This window comes from Camellia sinensis, chromosome 7, assembly GCF_055761805.1.
Source record: "Camellia sinensis isolate YWXY chromosome 7, ASM5576180v1, whole genome shotgun sequence".
Classification (NCBI taxonomy): domain Eukaryota; kingdom Viridiplantae; phylum Streptophyta; class Magnoliopsida; order Ericales; family Theaceae; genus Camellia; species Camellia sinensis.
In genome coordinates, this window is record NC_138967.1 from 158626839 (window position 1) to 158646606 (window position 19768).

The following is a 19768-nucleotide window of genomic DNA, read 5'->3' on the forward strand; positions in this document are numbered from 1 at the left end:
AAGACTACTGTAGTAAATATGTACGGATTATATCTATAATTATTTGTATAAGAAGATTTTAAATACGGATCAGGGATTTTGACCAAATCAATAAATGCAAACATGTGGAAAGACATGTAGATTGAAAAAAGTTAATAAATGCTGATCAGGAAATTTTGACCAAATCAATAAATGCTGAGTTTTTTTTTTAAATAAAAAATTTAGAAAATTAAGGTTGGGAGATTGGAGCTCCTACAAGGCTTGGGATTCAGAAACCCCATTTTTCTTAATATATACTAGTATATCAGTCGTGCTATGCACTGATTATGTTTACAATTATCTATATATGTGAATTGTGATTTTTAAATGTATTTGTTTTTTTTTAAATGTCTTCTTTTTTTCTTTTTTATATTATATTAAAGTTTAATATTTTGATAATAATCATATGTTGGACTTTTCAAGAAATTAAATGTCTTTTTTTTATTATATATTAAAGTTTAATATTTTGATAATAATCATGTGTTGGACTTTTTAAGAAATTTTTTTTATGCTTGTTCTTAATGCATTAAAGTGTTATTATTAGAAATAATAATCATATGTGTTAAGATTTTTGAAGGAATTCATGTGTTGGATTTCAAATAACTTTTTTTATGCTTGTTTTTAATACATTAAAGTGTTATTATGAGGGTAAGACTTGGGAGTTGAGAGGAGTTAATAAATACTAAGATTTTTTTTTTTTTTAAATCAAAAAATCAGGAACTTTAAATTGAGAGATTGGAGCTCCCACAAGGCTTAGGGTTAAAAAACCCCTTTTACTTAATATATAGTATAGATAGATACTAGCATATCACTCGTGTTATGCACGGATTGTGTTTACAATTATCTATATATGTGAATTTTGATTTTTAAATGTCTTTTTTTTTCCTTTTTTATATTATATTAAAGTTTAATATTTTGATAATAATCATATGTTTTTGACTTTTCAAGGAATTAAATGTCTTTTTTTTATTATATTATATTAAAGTTTAATATTTTAATAATCATATGTGTTGGACTTTTCAAGAAATTTTTTTTATGATTGTTCTTAATGCATTAAAGTGTTATTATGAGGGATAATAATCATATGTGTTGGAACTTTTCAAGGAATTCATATGTATTGGATTTTTAAAAAAAAATTATGCTTGTTCTTAATGCATTAAAGTGTTATTATGAGTGTAAAACTTCGGAGTTGGGAGAGGTTAATAAATGCTAAGATTTTTTTTTTTTTTTTGTTAAATCAAAAAATAAAGAAATTTATATTGGGAGATTGGAACTCCCACAAGGCTTGGGGTTAAAAACCTATTTTTACTTAATATATAGTAAGTATAGATAGATAGATAGATAGATATAGAGATTATAAGATGAGGGAAATAAATTATTATTTTATTATAATGGAAGAGATCTTATAAAAAAAAACGTGTACACATGAATACCCTCGTATTTTAGAGTGAAAAACAAAAATGGTCTCCATTCAACATATTAGTTTAACAATTTGTCATATATAATCAGCCAAAATTAAAGATTAACTCAAATAAAAGATGTTCTTTGGTATTTATCAACCCACATCTTCCAAATCAGTGTACATAGGGGTAATTACACCGCACTGGTTGTCAAGAAAAAAATTACATATTCATTAGAAAGTTTATAATTTTAATTATTAAAATGTATAAAATATTGTGCCAAAATTTTTAATTTTCTTACACAAATTAAAATTACTTAATGAGATCTTTAATCGATGAAAAAAAAATAAAAACTTTTACACGAGAATATATTATTTTTAAATTCTCATTTTTCATGTCAAACAAATAATTTGAGACTGAGGGAATATTACTATTAGATATTTTGCATTTAAATATCTATTTATGTCAAATGGCATAATTAATCCCTCTTACATAATGAATTATCTACGGATCATTTTGGAGCACACAATCTTAAAAAAGATGTGTGTCATATGTAAGTTATGACATTTTTAATATTAAATCATTTTTAGTCATAACTAAAAAAAATTAAAGAATTATAACCATCACATAAGATATAATCAAATTGTTTTTATCATAACTAAAATAATAATCAGAACAGGTCATACATAATATCATAATAAGTCATAACTAATACCACAATAAGTCTAAATCAAAGACCACAACCATTATACATGGGCTATGGTACACACCTCATCTTAGGATGTGTATTATAAAATTTCCATTAAATAATAGTTTTTGTTTGCTTTTTAGTAATTTTGGACTATCTTGCGAGATTATTTATACAATGTTTTAAATTATGAGGCATAAAATTTGACAAATAAAACAAACTAACTCACATTTGTTAAATAAATAAGATATAAAACACGACTAATTCAATCTATATTGCGTTCACCATTTAACCAAAGTTATCACATACATTGACAACGTTGCGTAGTATTTCAGTTACACCTAAAACAATTCTTCCATACTAGTTATAGGAAAATTTTACTATACACATCTTTATTATATGTACTCTTAAGTTATGTAATTTTTTTTCTATAGTTATGACTTTTCTTTTCTTTTCTTTTCTTTTTTATTCTAGTTATGACCTTATTTTAGTTACGACTCACCAGATTTTTAGTTATACTTCATATGTTGTTTGGTTATGATTTTCTTTTAATTATAACTTAAAAAATATAAAATTATGTCATTTTCTTCTTTAATTATAAAGTATATACAGTACACACCCTATGAGTCTTTAGGGGTGCTCGCAGATTGGTTTTTGACTGTTCAGTTTGCGGTTTGAACCGACATGCATGTTTGTGGATTAGGAAAAATTGAACCCGCAACCGCCTGCAATGAAGATTGTGGTTTGTACGGATAGGGTTCACAGATATGCGAACAGTTGCGAACAGTTTGCGGATTGGACTTTTCATTTAAAAAATTATTTTTGGGCCTTTTTTTCCCACTTTTAAATATTCTTTTGGGCCTTTTCCCTCCATTTGTTAAATATTATTTTGGGTCATAAAATCATATATTTCTTATCATGAAATCATTATTTTTCAATATCTCAAATAAATTATAACCTATCTATCCAATTTACTTCCAGAAGGAAACAGACCATAAGCATATGTCATAATCAGTCAATGGACTCACATTCACTTTGCAGAAAATATATAATCTAAACAAAACTCATTGTTGTTTTAATAAAATGGAACAAACATCTCTTCTGAAAATTAATTTTAGGGTTTACTGAACTTACTAACTAGTGAAAAAAAGAAGCATAATTATGAATAAGCCCTTTTACTCATTTTATTGAAATTACCAGCATTTGTTGAGTTTTCACACTTGCAATGCAAAACAAGTTACAAAATATTTGTTTACTTGCAAGTGAGTGAGAGAAGAGAAGATTAGGATTACACACTTACAAAATGTTGGATTTATTTTCTAGTGTGGCCCAATAGCCTACATATTTTTACATGTTTTATTTTATTTGAACTCCATAATTAGATAAAGCCAATATTATATATAAAGTTCAGTAATTAGAATTTTAATATAATCACTCTTCTAAGATAAGAAGGAAACCTTGATGGATTAGGAATTCTTCTGATAGAGTTTATCTGGCCCTCTTCTCTCCTCTATATAAGGATGGGTGACTCTCCTTTTATATCATGAGTATTTTTCCATCACTCTAAGTTTTATAGTCATCCTAATTAAGAGAGACAGAGAGAAGAAGGTGAGTCAAGAATTAAATATTCAACTATAAGTTGTATTTTCTCAACTTCTCTAATTCAATGGCTGACAAAGGTATGTTCATTTTATTCTTGAGTTGTATTGAATTCAAGATCCTGTTAAGTTTAATTCCACATTATTATTATGGTTACATGTATTATTAATATTTACATGTGGTATCAGAGCTTTAGTTTTGTGAATCAACACACCTTGGAATAATAATATGTTTATGATACTGTTATTAATAAACGGTACCTTTGTTTTATTAAAAGTATTGACTTTAAAATATTATCTCAATTTGTTGATCAAACGTATAATACACCCTTTTTTGTTTGTTTGATTTTGTTATGCTGATTGATTTTGTCATGCTGATAACATGTCCTATGCCCAAAATATATATATATATATATATATTGTATTCTTGGCATACTTGTATCTATTAATTTTCTTACATGTTTGCGTCAAAATGTTTATACGCAACCTACTGCTATTTAGTGAGTCATGTTATGGTACATATTTATGTATATATATATATTTATATATATTGTATATCTCTATAAACGTGCGCATACACACATGCATGCAGTGTAGTTGTCTGGGTGTTTGTACGTGTAGTTTTTGATATCATGATATAATTTTATGACATTGAATATTAAATATTAAAGTGGTTAATTCATATTAGGTGTAATTCTTATTAACCATTATATGAGATATTCATGATTGTTATATTACATGATTTTGATATATAAATATTCATGTTCGTCCAGAGTTATCATTATTATTATATTGGTAATTGCAATCACATAAAAGAAATTTTAGAAATCATAAAATAGTGATTTCATTAAAATTGTGATTGAATTAATGATAATTAAATTGCTCAAAATTAATGAATAGAGAATATTGTTGGTTAGTTCCGTATTCATAGGGTTTACTAATTTAGTAGCTGCCAAAGTGGCTTAAATTTGTAAAACTTATGAATATAGAACTACATAAAAGAATTGTTAAAAGGATAACATTAAGGTCGATAATATTCTCAATTGCAGTTATAATTAGGAGATTGAGACTAGCTCAAAGGAGAGTCACTTTCAAATAATTATAAACTGGGTAGGATAATGTAACTTATGTAATTTGACAGATTATAATTGAATACCCAAAGGGAACATGACTAGCTAGAAAATTGCATAAATTACTTTAGACCTACATGAGTGATTCTTGACGAGTGGACAATAGATATACGTAAGTTTTGCCCAAATGAAAGACTTATGTAATATCAATAGTTCATCATAATTCTCAAAACTTTAATATGTATATTGTTCTATCTTATTTCAATGAAAGTTCCCACCTCATTGCACTCTCTTGCATCGAGCGTCCCTCTACTTACTGGCTCGAATTTTTCGGAATGGTATGAACATGTTCAGTTTACACTGGTGTGTTGGACCTCGATATGGCATTGCTTGAAGATAAATCTGCAGACATTAATGAATATAGTACTGTAAAACAAGTTGTCCTTTCTGAATCTTGGAAAAGGTCTAATAGACTCAGTTTGATGTTCATGAAGATGAACATTGCAAATAACATCAAAACCTCCTTACCTCAAACTGTTAATGCATTGGAATACTTAAAGGCTATTGAAGATCGATTTAGATCTGCTGACAAGTCACTTGCTGGCACTATTATGGCTGAATTGACAACAATGAAATATGATGGCAACCGAGGAGTTCAGGATCACATCCTCAATATGGCTGACAAAGCTGCAAAGCTTAAAACTTTAGGAATGCAAGTTGATGAAACTTTCCTCATGCAGTTTATTCTCAACTCACTTCCATCACAGTTCGGCGCATTCAAAATTCACTATAACACCAATAAAGATAAGTGGAGTTTGAATGAGCTGACTAATATGTGTGTTCAGGAGGAAGTGAGGTTGAGGGAGGGAGGAAGGACATCAAACTGCATTGGCTGTAACTCATGGAGCTATAAAGAAAAAGAAGGGTAAGTTTGTAAAATCAAAGAAAAATCCACCAAAGAAAAAGAATGAACCTGGGAAAGAAAATCAGGCTCAGAATGGTTTCACTGTCAAGTGCTACTTTTGTGGCAAGAAGGGACATGTGAAGAAAGACTACAGCAAGCGAAAGGCTTGGTTCGAAAAGAAATGTAAGAAATTTTCTTTTGTTTGTTATGAATCAAATCTTGCTGAAGTACCTTCTAATACGTAGTAGATTGACTCTAGGGCCACGACCCACATTACAAATGACATGTAGGGATACCTCTCAACCAAGAAACCGAAAGAAAGTGAAAGATTTGTCTATATGGGGAATCGTCTCAAAGCTGAAGTCGTAGTTGTAGGAACCTATCGACTGATCTTAGAGACAGGTCGTCAGATGGATCTGGAAGACACTTTTTATGTTCCTTCAATTTTTAGGAATTTAGTTTCGTTTTCTAAATTAGATCGTGTTGGATATTCAGTTTTATTTAATTGTGGAAAACTCAATTTAATGTTTAATTCAAAAGTGATTGGTTCTAGTAATTTATGTGATGGTTTATATAAAATTACCTTAAAATCATGAGTTTGCACAATCATTAGTAACTCTACATTCGAATATTGGTTTAAAACGTGGTCTAATTAATGAAAAATCCTTAATCTTGTGGCATAGACGGTTGGGGCATATCTCTAGAAATAGAATTGAAAAATTGGTGAAGAATGGGATTTTGAAAAACCTAGACTTCACTGATTTTCAGATATGTGTGGATTGCATTAAAGGAAAGCAAACCAAACACACCAAGAAAGGTACCACAAGAAGTAATGAGCTTCTTGAGATAATTCATACAGATATTTGCGGGCCACTCAACATCCCATGTCTTAGTGGTGAAAAATATTTTATCACACTTATAGATGAATTCTCATGTTATGGATATGTGTATCTAATTCATGAAAAGTCTCAAGCTATTGACATCCTTGAGGAGTACATAACTGAAGTCGAGAGACAATTAGATAGAAAGGTTAAAATAGTGAGATCAAATAGGAGTGGTGAATATTATGGTAAATATGATGAGTCAGGCCAAAATCTTGACCCATTTGCCAAATTCTTAGAAAAGAAAGGCATTTGTGCTCAATATATAATGCCTGGTGTTAGGTCCCTAAGTCTTGTCAATTCCACGAACAAACTTGTGTAATCGAGTTGTAATTTCTGTGCTGTTTTCTGTTGCTCGCTCGAGCGAAGAAGTACTCGATCGAGCGAAGGACTGCGTCTGGCTGCAAACCTGAAAGAGGTCATTGTGCGCTCGAGCGAAGCATTGGAGGCTCGAGCGAAGAACTGCGTCTGCATACAAACCTGAAAGAGTTTATTCCTCGCTCGAGCGAAGACTTTATGGCTCGAGCGAAGGTACTTATGGAAGTCACGCGAGATAAGCTTCTCGCTCGAGCGAGATAAGCTTCGCTCGAGCGAGCTTCAGAATCCGAAATTCTATAAGTAGTTGGCTTCTCCAAACTTTAGGATTACTTTTTTAGATCTACTTTGAGATTTTCTGAGGTTTTCTTGTGGAGAGATTTTTGTGAGTTTTGCTTGATGTTTTGAGAAGAGTTCTTCACTCATGATCTAAAATACATACATCAAGGAGTTGGTTACTTTAACTTTAAGAGAGAGTTCTCTTCGGTGGATTCCGAAGATTCAAGCGTATAGTTTCAAAAGGCGTTTGATTCTATACATAAGTGAGGTTGTGGAATCAACTTCAGGATTGATCAGTTCCGAGACGAAGTCGTGGAAAAAGAGTTACAGAAGATTCGAAGACAGATTGACTGAGTTGGGTAATTTGTATGATATCTTTGTAATCTTTTTACTTCAGTAGTGGATTGATTAGTGGCGTTTCGCCCGTGGTTTTTTAATCACAGTTGGAGGTGTCCAATTGTGGTTTTTTCCACGTAAAAATCGTTTGTGTCGATTTATTAATTATTCTGAAAAACAAACAATCTAAATCACTTTCGTAAGTGCTTGTTGATTTAGATTGTGTGTTTTGGATTTCTGGGATTTGGAATATTTAATCTTGATCTAATCACGAATCACTTAGGATTTTCAATTGGTATCAGAGCAGGTCACTCTTTTTTTTTATAAAAAAATTATAGGAGTGTGATTTTGTGTGACTAGTATTATGGATTCTATTCGTGAAGGTAACTCGACCCATAGACCTCCTTTACTCGATGGTACAAACTATTCTTACTGGAAAGCTCGTATGAGAGCGTTTTTAAAATCCATCGATGAGAAAGTCTGGCACTCCGTGATCTATGGGTGGAGTGAACCTACTATCACCATTGATGGTGTTAATATTCCTAAACCCCTTGATAAATGGGACACAATTGATTACCAAAACTCGAGTTGGAACAGTAAGGCTCTCAATTCCCTGTTTTGCTCCGTCACACCTAAAGAATTTCGACGTATCTGCATGTGTGAGGTAGCAAAAGAGGCTTGGGACATTTTGGAAACGATTCACGAAGGTACTACTTCTGTCAAAAGGTCAAAACTTCAACGTCTCACCTCCGCTTTTGAAACCCTTTTTATGCGCGATGAGGAGACGTTTGATGATTTCTATGCAAAACTTAGTGATATCGTGAATTCCTATTTCACACTCGGGGAAAAAATCCCGGAAGCTAAAATTGTTGGAAAAATTTTGAGGTCTTTACCCGAGAGGTTCCAACCAAAAGTGACCGATATTGAGGAGGCTCAGAATGTTGATACCCTCAAGCTTGATCAATTGGTTGGAAACTTGCAGACTTATGAAGCCCACCAGATTTCAAAGAAAAAACAAAAAGAAAGTGTGGCTTTCACTAGTGCTCATGAGTCTGCAAAAACTCCGGAGGCTGAATTTGATTTAGAGTCTGAGATGACGGCTATGTTTACTAAACAATTTAAAAAAAATTTGAAGAAAAAGAAGCCTAATTTCAGAGACCCTATTTCAAAAGACAAGAGTAATGACAAACCCAAAACTTTTCCACCAAAACTTGCTTCAAAAACTGAAAAGAAGATTGTAAAGGGGCAAGGGGTCAAGTGCTATGAATGTCAAGGTTTTGGTCACATTGCTCTTGAATGCCCTTCGAAAAAGAATCGAAAGAAAGTCTACACTGTAACTTGGGATGATGAAAGCAGGTCGGAGCAAGAACCCGAAGAACCTGAATCTGGAGAAGACGGGGATAGTGCTTTCATGGCATTTTGGTCTACTTTCACACCACCTCCTCCAAAGCCAGCAGAGTTAGCTCGTGGTCAGAACTTGCATCTTCCTCCCACCTTTGACGGGAGTAACTACCTGTTTTGGAAAATCAGAATGAGAGCTTTTCTGAGAGCTTTTGATCCAGAAGGCTGGCAGGCCATTGAAGAAGATACAGACAGGGCTGACAATCCGAGCAATCAGAGAGCCCTGATCACTATTCTTGGGGCAATTTCTGCTGAAGAACAGCAACGGGTTGTTCGTTGCACAAAGGCTAAAGAGGCATGGAAAATTTTGAGCCAATACCATGAAGGAGGAAATTCACCTTTACCACCATCCAGCAACTTTTCAGTCTTAGTTGCTAGATTGGACGAGGCAAAGGAGAATGAAGAGCAAAAAGAGGATGATGAAACATCTTATGACAATGATGAGATCAATGGCGATGAACTACAACAAGCTTACGAAAAGCTATACGAGGAATCTCTGAATTTATCCAAAACCAACGACAAACTCTCTCTCAAGATCAAAACATGTGAGAGTGAGAATGTCAGGCTGAAAGGAGAACTTGTAGCAGCAAAGCAAGATATCGTCAAGATCTCGAGTGACAGGCAAGACTTATGTGGAAAACTACTATCCTGTGAAACTGAAAGGAATGAACTTCTGAAGGTGTATTCCACATATGAAGAAAAGCTTGAAAGCCTTGAGCTGTCACAAGCCAGATTGGAAGAGATAGTCTGTCAAAAGGATGAAGAGCTCCGTGTTGCTAGAGCCACTATTGCCATGTGGAACAAAGGTTCCAAATCTTTAGAAGACATCCTCGGGTCTCAACAAATGGGTTGCGACAAAAGCGGGTTAGGCTATGGTGCAACAGCTCACAAGGGACAGGCCTCTACTTCACATGACAAGAAGACTCAAGCAAAGGGAAAATTGAAGGTAGACCAGGCTGATCTCTCTCTTCATCTACCTAAAGCTGGTAAGATCAACAAAAAGGAGGTAAAACCGGTTTTTATTTGTCATCACTGTGGTAGGAATGGCCACATTCGTCCTTATTGCTATGAATTGTTTGGTAAGGTGTCTCAAAAGAGTAGAAATTCAAATACTTTTTGGGCTAGGAGACAACCTTACATGTCTAGGCGGAATACCAAGACTAAAAAGATTTGGGTGAGAAAAGATGATTTGACTTGTTTAGTTGTTCACACTGCTCTAAAAGCACGTGATTCACACATGTGGTATCTTGATAGTGGGTGTTCTCGTCATATGTCCGGTAACAAATCCTACTTCACCTCCCTTGAAAAATATGAAGGAGGAATTGTTACCTTTGGAGATGGCGGCACTTCGAGGGTCATTGGTAAGGGCTCTATAAGTGTTGTTGGTCTTCCCAAGCTAGATAATGTTCTACTAGTTGATGGTCTTAAAGCAAATCTTTTGAGCATTAGTCAAATGTGTGATTCCCATCATGAAGTATTGTTTTCAAAAAATAAATGTGAAATTTTGGATAAAAAGGGAAATACTGTCTTACATGGGGTTCGCACATCTGATAACTGCTATGGGATTGTTACTACTAATGATCTCACTTGTCACTCTGCCATCATTAGTAACATTGACCTGTGGCATCAAAGATTAGGTCACATGAATTTCAAAGACCTAACTAAGATAACCAACAAAGAGCTTGTAAGGGGAATACCTAAACTGGGTAAGAATTTGAGCCATGTGTGTGGACCATGTCAACTTGGAAAGCAAACCCGTGCCCCTCATAAAAAGGTGAACAGCTTTACAACCAAACGTCCTCTTGAATTAGTTCACATGGATTTAATGGGTCCTACTCGCACTGAAAGCATCGGAGGTAAAAGATACATTTTTTTAATTGTTGATGATTTTACTCGATTTTCTTGGGTAAATTTTTTGAAGGAAAAATCTGATACGTTTGATGCTTTCCAGGCCTTAGTCTTTAAAATCCAAAATGAACAGGGTGTTTCCATTGGGCGTATCATAAGAATCCGAACTGATCATGGTCGTGAGTTTGAAAACAGTTCGTTTTCGGATTTTTGTGATATGCATGGAATCAAGCATGAATTTTCTGCCCCTATTACTCCACAACAAAATGGAGTTGTTGAGAGGAAGAACAGGGTTGTTCAAGAAATGGCTAGGGTCATGCTCCTTAGTAAGAAACTTCCTCCTAAGTTTTGGGCTGAAGCCTTAAATACTGCTGTTTATGTCATAAATCGCGTGTATTTAAGGCCCGACACTTTACAAACTCCATATGAATTGTGGAAGGGTTTGAAACCTAATGTAAAATACTTCAAAACTTTTGGGAGTAAGTGTTACATCTTCAAAGATAGAGAGCCTTTGGGCAAATTTGACTCCCGAAGTGATGAAGGTATTTTTCTAGGGTATTCAACCACTAGTAGGGCTTTTAGAGTCTATAACCTGCGAACTTCATCTTTAATGGAATCTACCAATGTGGTTATAGATGACACAGGTGCACCTACTCCAGCAACAAATGAGGATGATAATGATGAGTCTCCAACCTTGGATATGGAATCACAAAATCAAGGAGAAGGTGCGGACCAATCACAAGAAATGGTTACAGAACCATCCTCACAGGTAAGGTCAAGTCCAAAGAGTGCTCCTAGGGACATCACTCCTGTTGCTTCTGTCACCGCAAGTCCTGAGCTTAAGCCATCAGCAAGGGTAAAACTGAATCATCCAGCTCAACAGGTGATTGGAAGTGTCTCAGATCGAATGAAAACCTGAAGACAGATTCGGGATGAGGTATCACATATGTGTTATGTTTCATTAATTGAACCTAAGAATTTTAAAGAGGCCTTGCTAGATGATAGTTGGGTCAATGCTATGCATGAAGAATTAGGTCAATTTAAACGTAACAAAGTATGGACTCTAGTTCCTAAACCTAGAGACATGAATGTGATGGTACCAAGTGGATCTTTAAAAATAAATCTGATGAGAATGGTACAGTTGTTAGGAATAAAGCAAGGTTGGTTGCTCAAGGCTACACACAAGTAGAGGGTGTTGACTATGATGAGACGTTTGCCCCAGTTGCACGTCTCGAATCTATTCGAATTTTGCTTGGTGTTGCATGTTTTCTTGGCTTTAAATTGTTTCAAATGGATGTGAAAAGTGCCTTTCTGAATGGGTACTTGAGAGAAGAGGCTTATGTTGAGCAACCAAAAGGGTTTGAGGACCCTAAATGTCCTAATCATGTCTACAAGTTAGACAAGGCTTTGTATGGATTGAAACAAGCCCCTCGAGCTTGGTATGATAGACTTACTACCTTTCTTCTTGATAATGATTTTCAAAGGGGTAGTGTGGATAAGACTTTATTTGTGAAACATACTAAGTCTCATATTCTTGTTGCTCAGATTTATGTTGATGATATTGTGTTTGGATCCACTGCGGAACATCTTGTGAAATATATTTCGGATTGCATGACACATGAATTTGAGATGAGCATGATGGGAGAGTTGTCTTACTTTTTGGGTCTTCAAATTAAACAGTCTCCTTCAGGTATTTTTGTGTCTCAGTCTAAGTATGCGAAAAATCTAGTGTCTAAGTTTGGTCTTGAGTCTGCCAAACATGCACGCACTCCCATGAGCACCAGTCTTCACCTCTCCAAAGATTCCTCTGGTATTGATGTTGATCCTACCCTTTATAGGAGTATGATAGGGAGTCTTTTGTACCTCACAACCAGTCGTCCTGATATTGCCTTTAGTGTAGGAGTTTGTGCCCGTTACCAAGCTAGTCCTAAAGAGTCTCATCTTCTTGCTGTCAAACGCATCATTAAATATGTTAATGGGACTTTGGGGTATAGGGTTTGGTTTTCCACTGATACTACAGCTGAAATTACTGGTTTTTCTGATGCCGACTGGGCTGGGTGTGCTGATGATAAGAAGAGTACATCCGGGGGGTGTTTTTACCTTGGGAATAATCTGGTTTCCTGGCATAGTAAAAAGTAAAATGCCATCTCTCTTTCGACTGCTGAGGCTGAGTACATTGCTGCAGGGAGTTGTTGTGCACAAATGCTGTGGATGAAGCAAATGCTTCATGATTATGGGATAGAACAGAACACTCTTACTCTTTTCTGTGATAACACAAGTGCCATAAACATTTCAAAAAATCCTGTCCAACACTCTCTTACCAAACACATTGACATTCGTCATCATTTTATTCGAGAGTTAGTGGAAGAGGGCCTTGTTGTTCTTGAGCATATTCCCACTGAGCATCAAAAAACTGATATTTTTACAAAACCCCTTGATCTTCTTCGATTTGAGTTCCTTAGAAAGACCTTGGGTGTCATGCTCGATCACTAGAGTGTCACTTGTTACTTGAGTAGGTGTAAGTGTTTTGCCTTATGTATGCTTGGATGTCATAATCTCATTGTCATTGATATCTGTTGTACTTGCATCCAACTTTTTATATACACTACTCATGCTGCTTACAAGATCTCATTGTTCATTGGTCATAGCTCATTTTGAATGCCCATGCTCATTAACCTTGTGATCTCATTCTGTACACATCCTTGAGATTAATTGTTGCAGGGGTTTCCGCACATGTGATCAAAGTTCTCTATGGACCACTAACAGTGTTTCTTGTACTTTTACAGTGAAATTGACCGATACTAGCATATCATGGGTGATGTTGAGTCTCTTAACCATCTACCATCTGTTTTCACTTCCACGGTTTCTCCCTCAGTTCCTTGAAGTCCGGGCATTAGGAAAAGGCTACCTCAGAGGCACCAACCAGGCCATCCTTTATGATTTCATTCTTCTCTGGTTTGGTTTCCATACTCTTGAGAGTGAAAGCCACCAGTGAGTGCCCACAAGAAAGAAAATGTAAAAAAAAAAAAAAAAAAAAAAAAAAAAAAGACTCTTTGATTGAGGGGGAGCCTCCGCATTTACTCAACAAATACCCCGTGATTCCTAGTGGTTTGACTTTTCACTGTATTGTTGAGTTACTCTTGATGGAGGTCCAGCCATCCGATCACTACTAGGATTAACTCTAGCTCAGTGACCTCTCATGGATTGCACACACACACTTCTTTATGTGAGCTCTCATATTGGATTTTGAGTTGTACATTCTCATGTAGCTTATGATTATTGATTATATTTTATCTGCTTTGCTCATGATTTCCAGTGTCATTTTTTTTTTAAATTGCAAGTTCACAGGATTCATGAATTGCGGATTATTTCATCTTAGTATTCATTTTTGGCTAAATATGATCATCTATTTTTGTTTCAGGTCTCACCTCTTGACTTTGAGTATAGTGTTGTTTTTATTTAAAAAAAAAAAAAAAAAGAATTGGCTTTTTTTTTTTCTTTCTTGGCTCAAGCAACGATTTCGTCGCTCAAGTGTGCTTTTGCCTCTGCATTAGACCTGAGAGCATGTTTTTTTGGCTCGACCGACCCATTCTTAGCTCGAGCGACCGCCTGGGCATTTTTAGCTCTCGCTCGAGCGAGAAAGTATTCGCTCGAGCGACCTGTCGCGGTTCAAATTCTGAATCTGTGCCTATTCAGTTCATTTTTTCCCCCCCTTCGTCTTTTCTCTCTCTCTCTCCCCTAGGGTTTTTCGTGGTTATCTTTGTTGTGATCTTCTGCTATTTTCCCTCTTGATTTCGGAGTTTTTTTGTTTCTTCATCTTCTCTCTCCGTTTCTGGTAAGTTTTTTTTCTTTCTTCGTTTTATTTTCTTGTTTTGTTAGTATGGTACTTGGGTTGAGATGTGGTTGTAGTTTTTCTTTGTTAGACTCTAGGTTTTATTTTTGTTGGTTGTGGTTCTTCCCTCTAATTTTCGAGCCTCACTCTTGCATCTAGGGTTCATGATTTTGTCTATTGCACTCTCCATTGTGCTTAGGGTTTACCATTGGGATTGTGTTAGAGTTTAACATTGGGGATTTCATTTACATATACATATATTGCCACTGTGTGATTGTAATCTGTTTTCTCTCTATTGTTCCATACATTGATGTTTCGATTCTATAATGGCTGTAATATCTTGTTTTCTCTGTGGTTGATTGTTTGTCTCTTTAGCACTGCTAATCATTTCATTTCTTTTATGCTAATGTTACGAGTTTCACTGCTTTTCTAACCCCTGTTGGACTAATTTGTTTTGACTGGCTCTTTGTGTTTTGTTTTGGGGGTTTTCTGGTGTTGTTTATTGGATGTTCCTTGTCTTTCTGGGCTCTTGTCTATGTTGCTCTGTTTGGGTTGTATTAGTCATGGCCGAGTCATCCAAGCGCCGTAAAGCTACGGTTTCTCGTTCTTCCTTCAACTCTGAAAAGTTCCCATCTAAAGAAAAATCTAAGTTGTTTAGGGAGTCTTTTGCATCTCGTAAAGTACATTTAGAGCGCAATATCCTCCCAAATGCCTTTGAGGTTCTTCCCATTCGGTCTTTATTTGATTCGTTAGGCGGAGATCAAGTGTTGCATTTCTCCGGGCTACAAAATTTGAGTCTCATCCGGGAATTCTATTGCAATATCCATTCCATTCGCAAAGAACTTCCGGCATCCTTTGAGACTTGGGTTAGGAAGAAGTCACTTGTTATCACTGGGGATGTGTTTCGGGTTTTGCTTGGTCTTCCTGAAGTTTGTAATTGTCATTTTCCGTTTCTTACCCGGTCAGGTGTTGATTTTAATTGTGTTGCTTCTGAGTTATGTGGTGTTGACCGGACTTGGATCACTGGGGATCTACTTCAGCAAAATGAGTTGCTTCCTCGGTTCCGTCTCTTGAATATCATCGTGTGTGCGAATCTTTATGTCACCACCCATTCCTCGCATATTACTCAGGACCAAGGTTATGTTCTGTATTGTATTCATCACCGACTACCTATTGACCTTCCGGAAATGATTGTTTCAAAAATGATTGGGGTTTCTGAGGGCCGAAAATCTTTGGGGCTTCCTTATGGGTGTTTGCTTACTCGTTTTCTCACTGCCCTTGATGTTCTTTTTTTTGATGATGATGAGTTTGCTTATCCTATCAAACCCATTACTAAATTGACAGTCTCTCAGAGTCAGGCTCATGTAAGAGGGAGTGTGTCGGGGGTTGGGAGTTCTGGTGCAGGTAATGATGATCCCCTTGCCGAGGAGGAAGAGTTTGAGGCCGCCAATGCCAGTGCTCCTGATCTTCCTGAGCTACGTCCTCGCTCATTTCGTGGCCAGCTACAGTACTTTGAGCAGTCTGTTACACGTCGCCTTGATCTTTTGGCTACACGTCTTGATGCTTTTGATGGCCGCCTTGATGAGCAGAGTGCCATGCTTGCTCAGATTCTTTCTCTTCTTCAGTTGCAGCAGCAACCATCTTCTCCTTCTTAGCTTTTGGCATATGCTTCTCTTGGACAGTTTTTGTTCTTACTTTAGATAGTGTTTTTTTTATGCTGTATCTGCCTGTTGTTGTTTTTGGGTCACTTCCGGACAAAAAGGGGGAGTAGTTTTGGGGTACTCATCTGATTTTTTTTGCAGATGAGCATTTGGACGTTTATATGATGTGGCTATTATTGATATGGATATTGGGTTTATATGATGTGGCTATTATTGATATGGATATTGGGCTATATATTTTTATTTTATATCTTGATGGTTTGTTTTGTTATGTTACATTTCAGGTTTGATGGAGTTAGATTTCATTACAGATTTTCCTCAAGTTTGGTTTATTGTTTCAAGATGTTAGTTCTAGTTTGTTTTGAGATTGGTTGCATAGTTGGTTTGCCTTGCGTTGTAATCGTTTTAGCTAGTTCGTTTGCTTTGAGTTGTAATCGTTTTAGCTAGTTCGTCTGTTTAGGAAATTGTGTTAGGAAGTTTTGTCCGGGTATTGACAAAGGGGGAGATTGTTAGGTCCCTAAGTCTTGTCAATTCCACGAACAAACTTGTGTAATCGAGTTGTAATTTCTGTGCTGTTTTGTGTTGCTCGCTCGAGCGAAGAAGTACTCGATCGAGCGAAGGACTGCGTCTGGCTGCAAACCTGAAAGAGGTCATTCTGCGCTCGAGCGAAGCATTGGAGGCTCGAGCGAAGAACTGCGTCTGCATACAAACCTGAAAGAGTTTATTCCTCGCTCGAGCGAAGACTTTATGGCTCGAGCGAAGGTACTTATGGAAGTCACGCGAGATAAGCTTCTCGCTCGAGCGAGATAAGCTTTGCTCGAGCGAGCTTCAGAATCCGAAATTCTATAAGTAGTTGGCTTCTCCAAACTTTAGGATTACTTTTTTAGATCTACTTTGAGATTTTCTGAGGTTTTCTTGTGGAGAGATTTTTGTGAGTTTTGCTTGATGTTTTGAGAAGAGTTCTTCACTCATGATCTAAAATACATACATCAAGGAGTTGGTTACTTTAACTTTAAGAGAGAGTTCTCTTCGGTGGATTCCGAAGATTCAAGCGTATAGTTTCAAAAGGCGTTTGATTCTATACATAAGTGAGGTTGTGGAATCAACTTCAGGATTGATCAGTTCCGAGACGAAGTCGTGGAAAAAGAGTTACAGAAGATTCGAAGACAGATTGACTGAGTTGGGTAATTTGTATGATATCTTTGTAATCTTTTTACTTCAGTAGTGGATTGATTAGTGGCGTTTCGCCCGTGGTTTTTTAATCACAGTTGGAGGTGTCCAATTGTGGTTTTTTCCACGTAAAAATCGTTTGTGTCGATTTATTAATTATTCTGAAAAACAAACAATCTAAATCACTTTCGTAAGTGCTTGTTGATTTAGATTGTGTGTTTTGGATTTCTGGGATTTGGAATATTTAATCTTGATCTAATCACGAATCACTTAGGATTTTCACCTGGTACGCCACAGCAAAATGGAGTTGCTGAAAAGCGTAATCGTACACTTAAAGATATGGTTAGGAGTATGTTAAGTTACTCAATTGTACCTATTTCAATGTGGGATAAAGCTTTAAAGACTACAATGTATATCTTAAATAGGGTTCCTAGTAAGGCGGTCCCAACAACTCCTTTTGAGTTGTGAACTGGTAGGAAACCTAGTTTGAGACACTTACATATTTGGGGTTGTCCAGCAGAGGCAAGGATCTTCAACCCACAAGAGAAAAAGTTGGACTTAAGAACAATATCTGGATATTTCATTGGTTATCCAGACAAGTCTAAAGGGTACAAATTTTATTGTCCTAATCACAGTACGAGGATAGTGGAGACTGGTAATGCTAGATTCCTAGAGAATGGTGAAATTAATGGGAGTGAGAAAACACGGGTGGTGAATTTCAAGAAAATTAGGGTAGATGTGCCAACATTTGACCCTTATCGAAAAATTGTTGTTCCTCAGACTATTCCACAGGCTGAGGGAAATGAACAACATAATGAAAATCCTTCACCACCTCATGTTTCACCACTTCATGAAGATACCACCATTGAAAATATTGTAGAACCACCACAACCGACAGTTCTGAGAAGATCTCAGAGGGAAAGAAAGCCTGCCATTCCAGATGATTACATGGTGTATCTACAGGAATCTGATTTTGATATTGGGATTAACAAAGATCCAGTCTCATTTTCACAAGCCATGAATAGTGATGATTCTTCTAAATGGGTCAATGTTATAAATGAAGAGTTAAAATCCATGGAACAGAATAGTGTTTGGGATCTCATCGAATTGCCTAATAACCACAAAACGATAGGGTGTAAATGGGTCTTCAAGACCAAGCGTGACGCAAAAGGCAATATCGAACGATTTAAAGCCAGACTTGTTACCAAAGGTTTTTCTCAAAAAGAAGGTATAGACTATACAGAGACCTTCTCTCTAGTATCTAAGAAGGACTCGCTTAGAATCATCCTAGCATTGGTAGCTCATTATGACTTAGAGTTGCATCAAATGGATGTGAAAACTGCTTTTTTAAATGGGAATTTGGATGAAGAAATTTATATGGAGCAGCCCGAAGGATTTGCAAAGAAAGGTAAAGAACATTTAGCTTGCAAATTAAAGAAATCCATATATGGTCTTAAACAAGCTTCTAGGCAATGGTATTTAAGATTTAATGATACCATTACCTCTTTCGGATTTAAGGAAAATGCAGTTGATCAGTGCATATATCTGGAGATTAGTGGGAGCAAGTTCATTATGTTGGTACTATATGTGGATGACATTTTGTTAGCTAGTAATGACCTTGGCTTATTGCATGAAACCAAGGAATATCTCGCCAAGAACTTTAAAATGGTCGATATGGGTGAGGCAAACTATGTTATTGGCATAGAGATCTTTGGGGATCGATCTCGAGGATTGCTAGGACTATCTCAAAAAGGATATATTGATCGTGTTTTGGATAGATTCAATATGCAGTTTTGTTCAGCCGGTGATACACCCATCATGAAAGGTGATAAATTAAGTGAAAAACAGTGTCCAAAGAATGACTTGGAAAGAAAACAAATGAAGGACATTCCATATGCATCAGCTGTAAGGAGCTTGATGTATGCCCATACATGTACCAGGCGAGATATTAGTTTTGCAGTTGGAATGTTGGGAAGATTCCAAAGTAATCCTGGAATGGAACATTGGAAAGCAGTGAAGAAAGTTATGAGATATCTTTAGGGAACAAAGGACTATATGCTCACCTATAGGAGATCAAAACAGTTGGAAGTTATCGGATACTCAGACTCAGATTTTGCTGGTTGCCTTGATAGTAGAAAATCTACATCAGGTTTTGTTTTTCTACTAGCTAGTGGAGCAATTTCATGGAAGAGTGTGAAGCAATCCGCTATTGCTTCATCTACTATGGAGGCTGAGTTTGTGGCATGCTTTGAGGCTACAAATCATGCTTTATGGTTGCGAAATTTCATCTCAGGACTTGGTGTTGTTGACTCAATTGCCAGGCCACTGAAGATATATTGTGACAATACCGCAGCAGTTTTCTTCTCT

General features: G+C 35.9%; 1 protein-coding gene across 1 annotated transcript; it reads left to right on the forward strand.

The window, feature by feature from the left end:
• Window positions 1-5154: 5154 nt before the first annotated feature.
• Window positions 5155-5703, forward strand: LOC114317704 (uncharacterized). The gene has a single exon (XM_028264461.2). It carries the CDS (start codon window positions 5155-5157, stop codon window positions 5701-5703), a length of 549 nt encoding a protein of 182 aa, XP_028120262.2.
• The last annotated feature ends 14065 nt before the right edge of the window (window positions 5704-19768 follow it).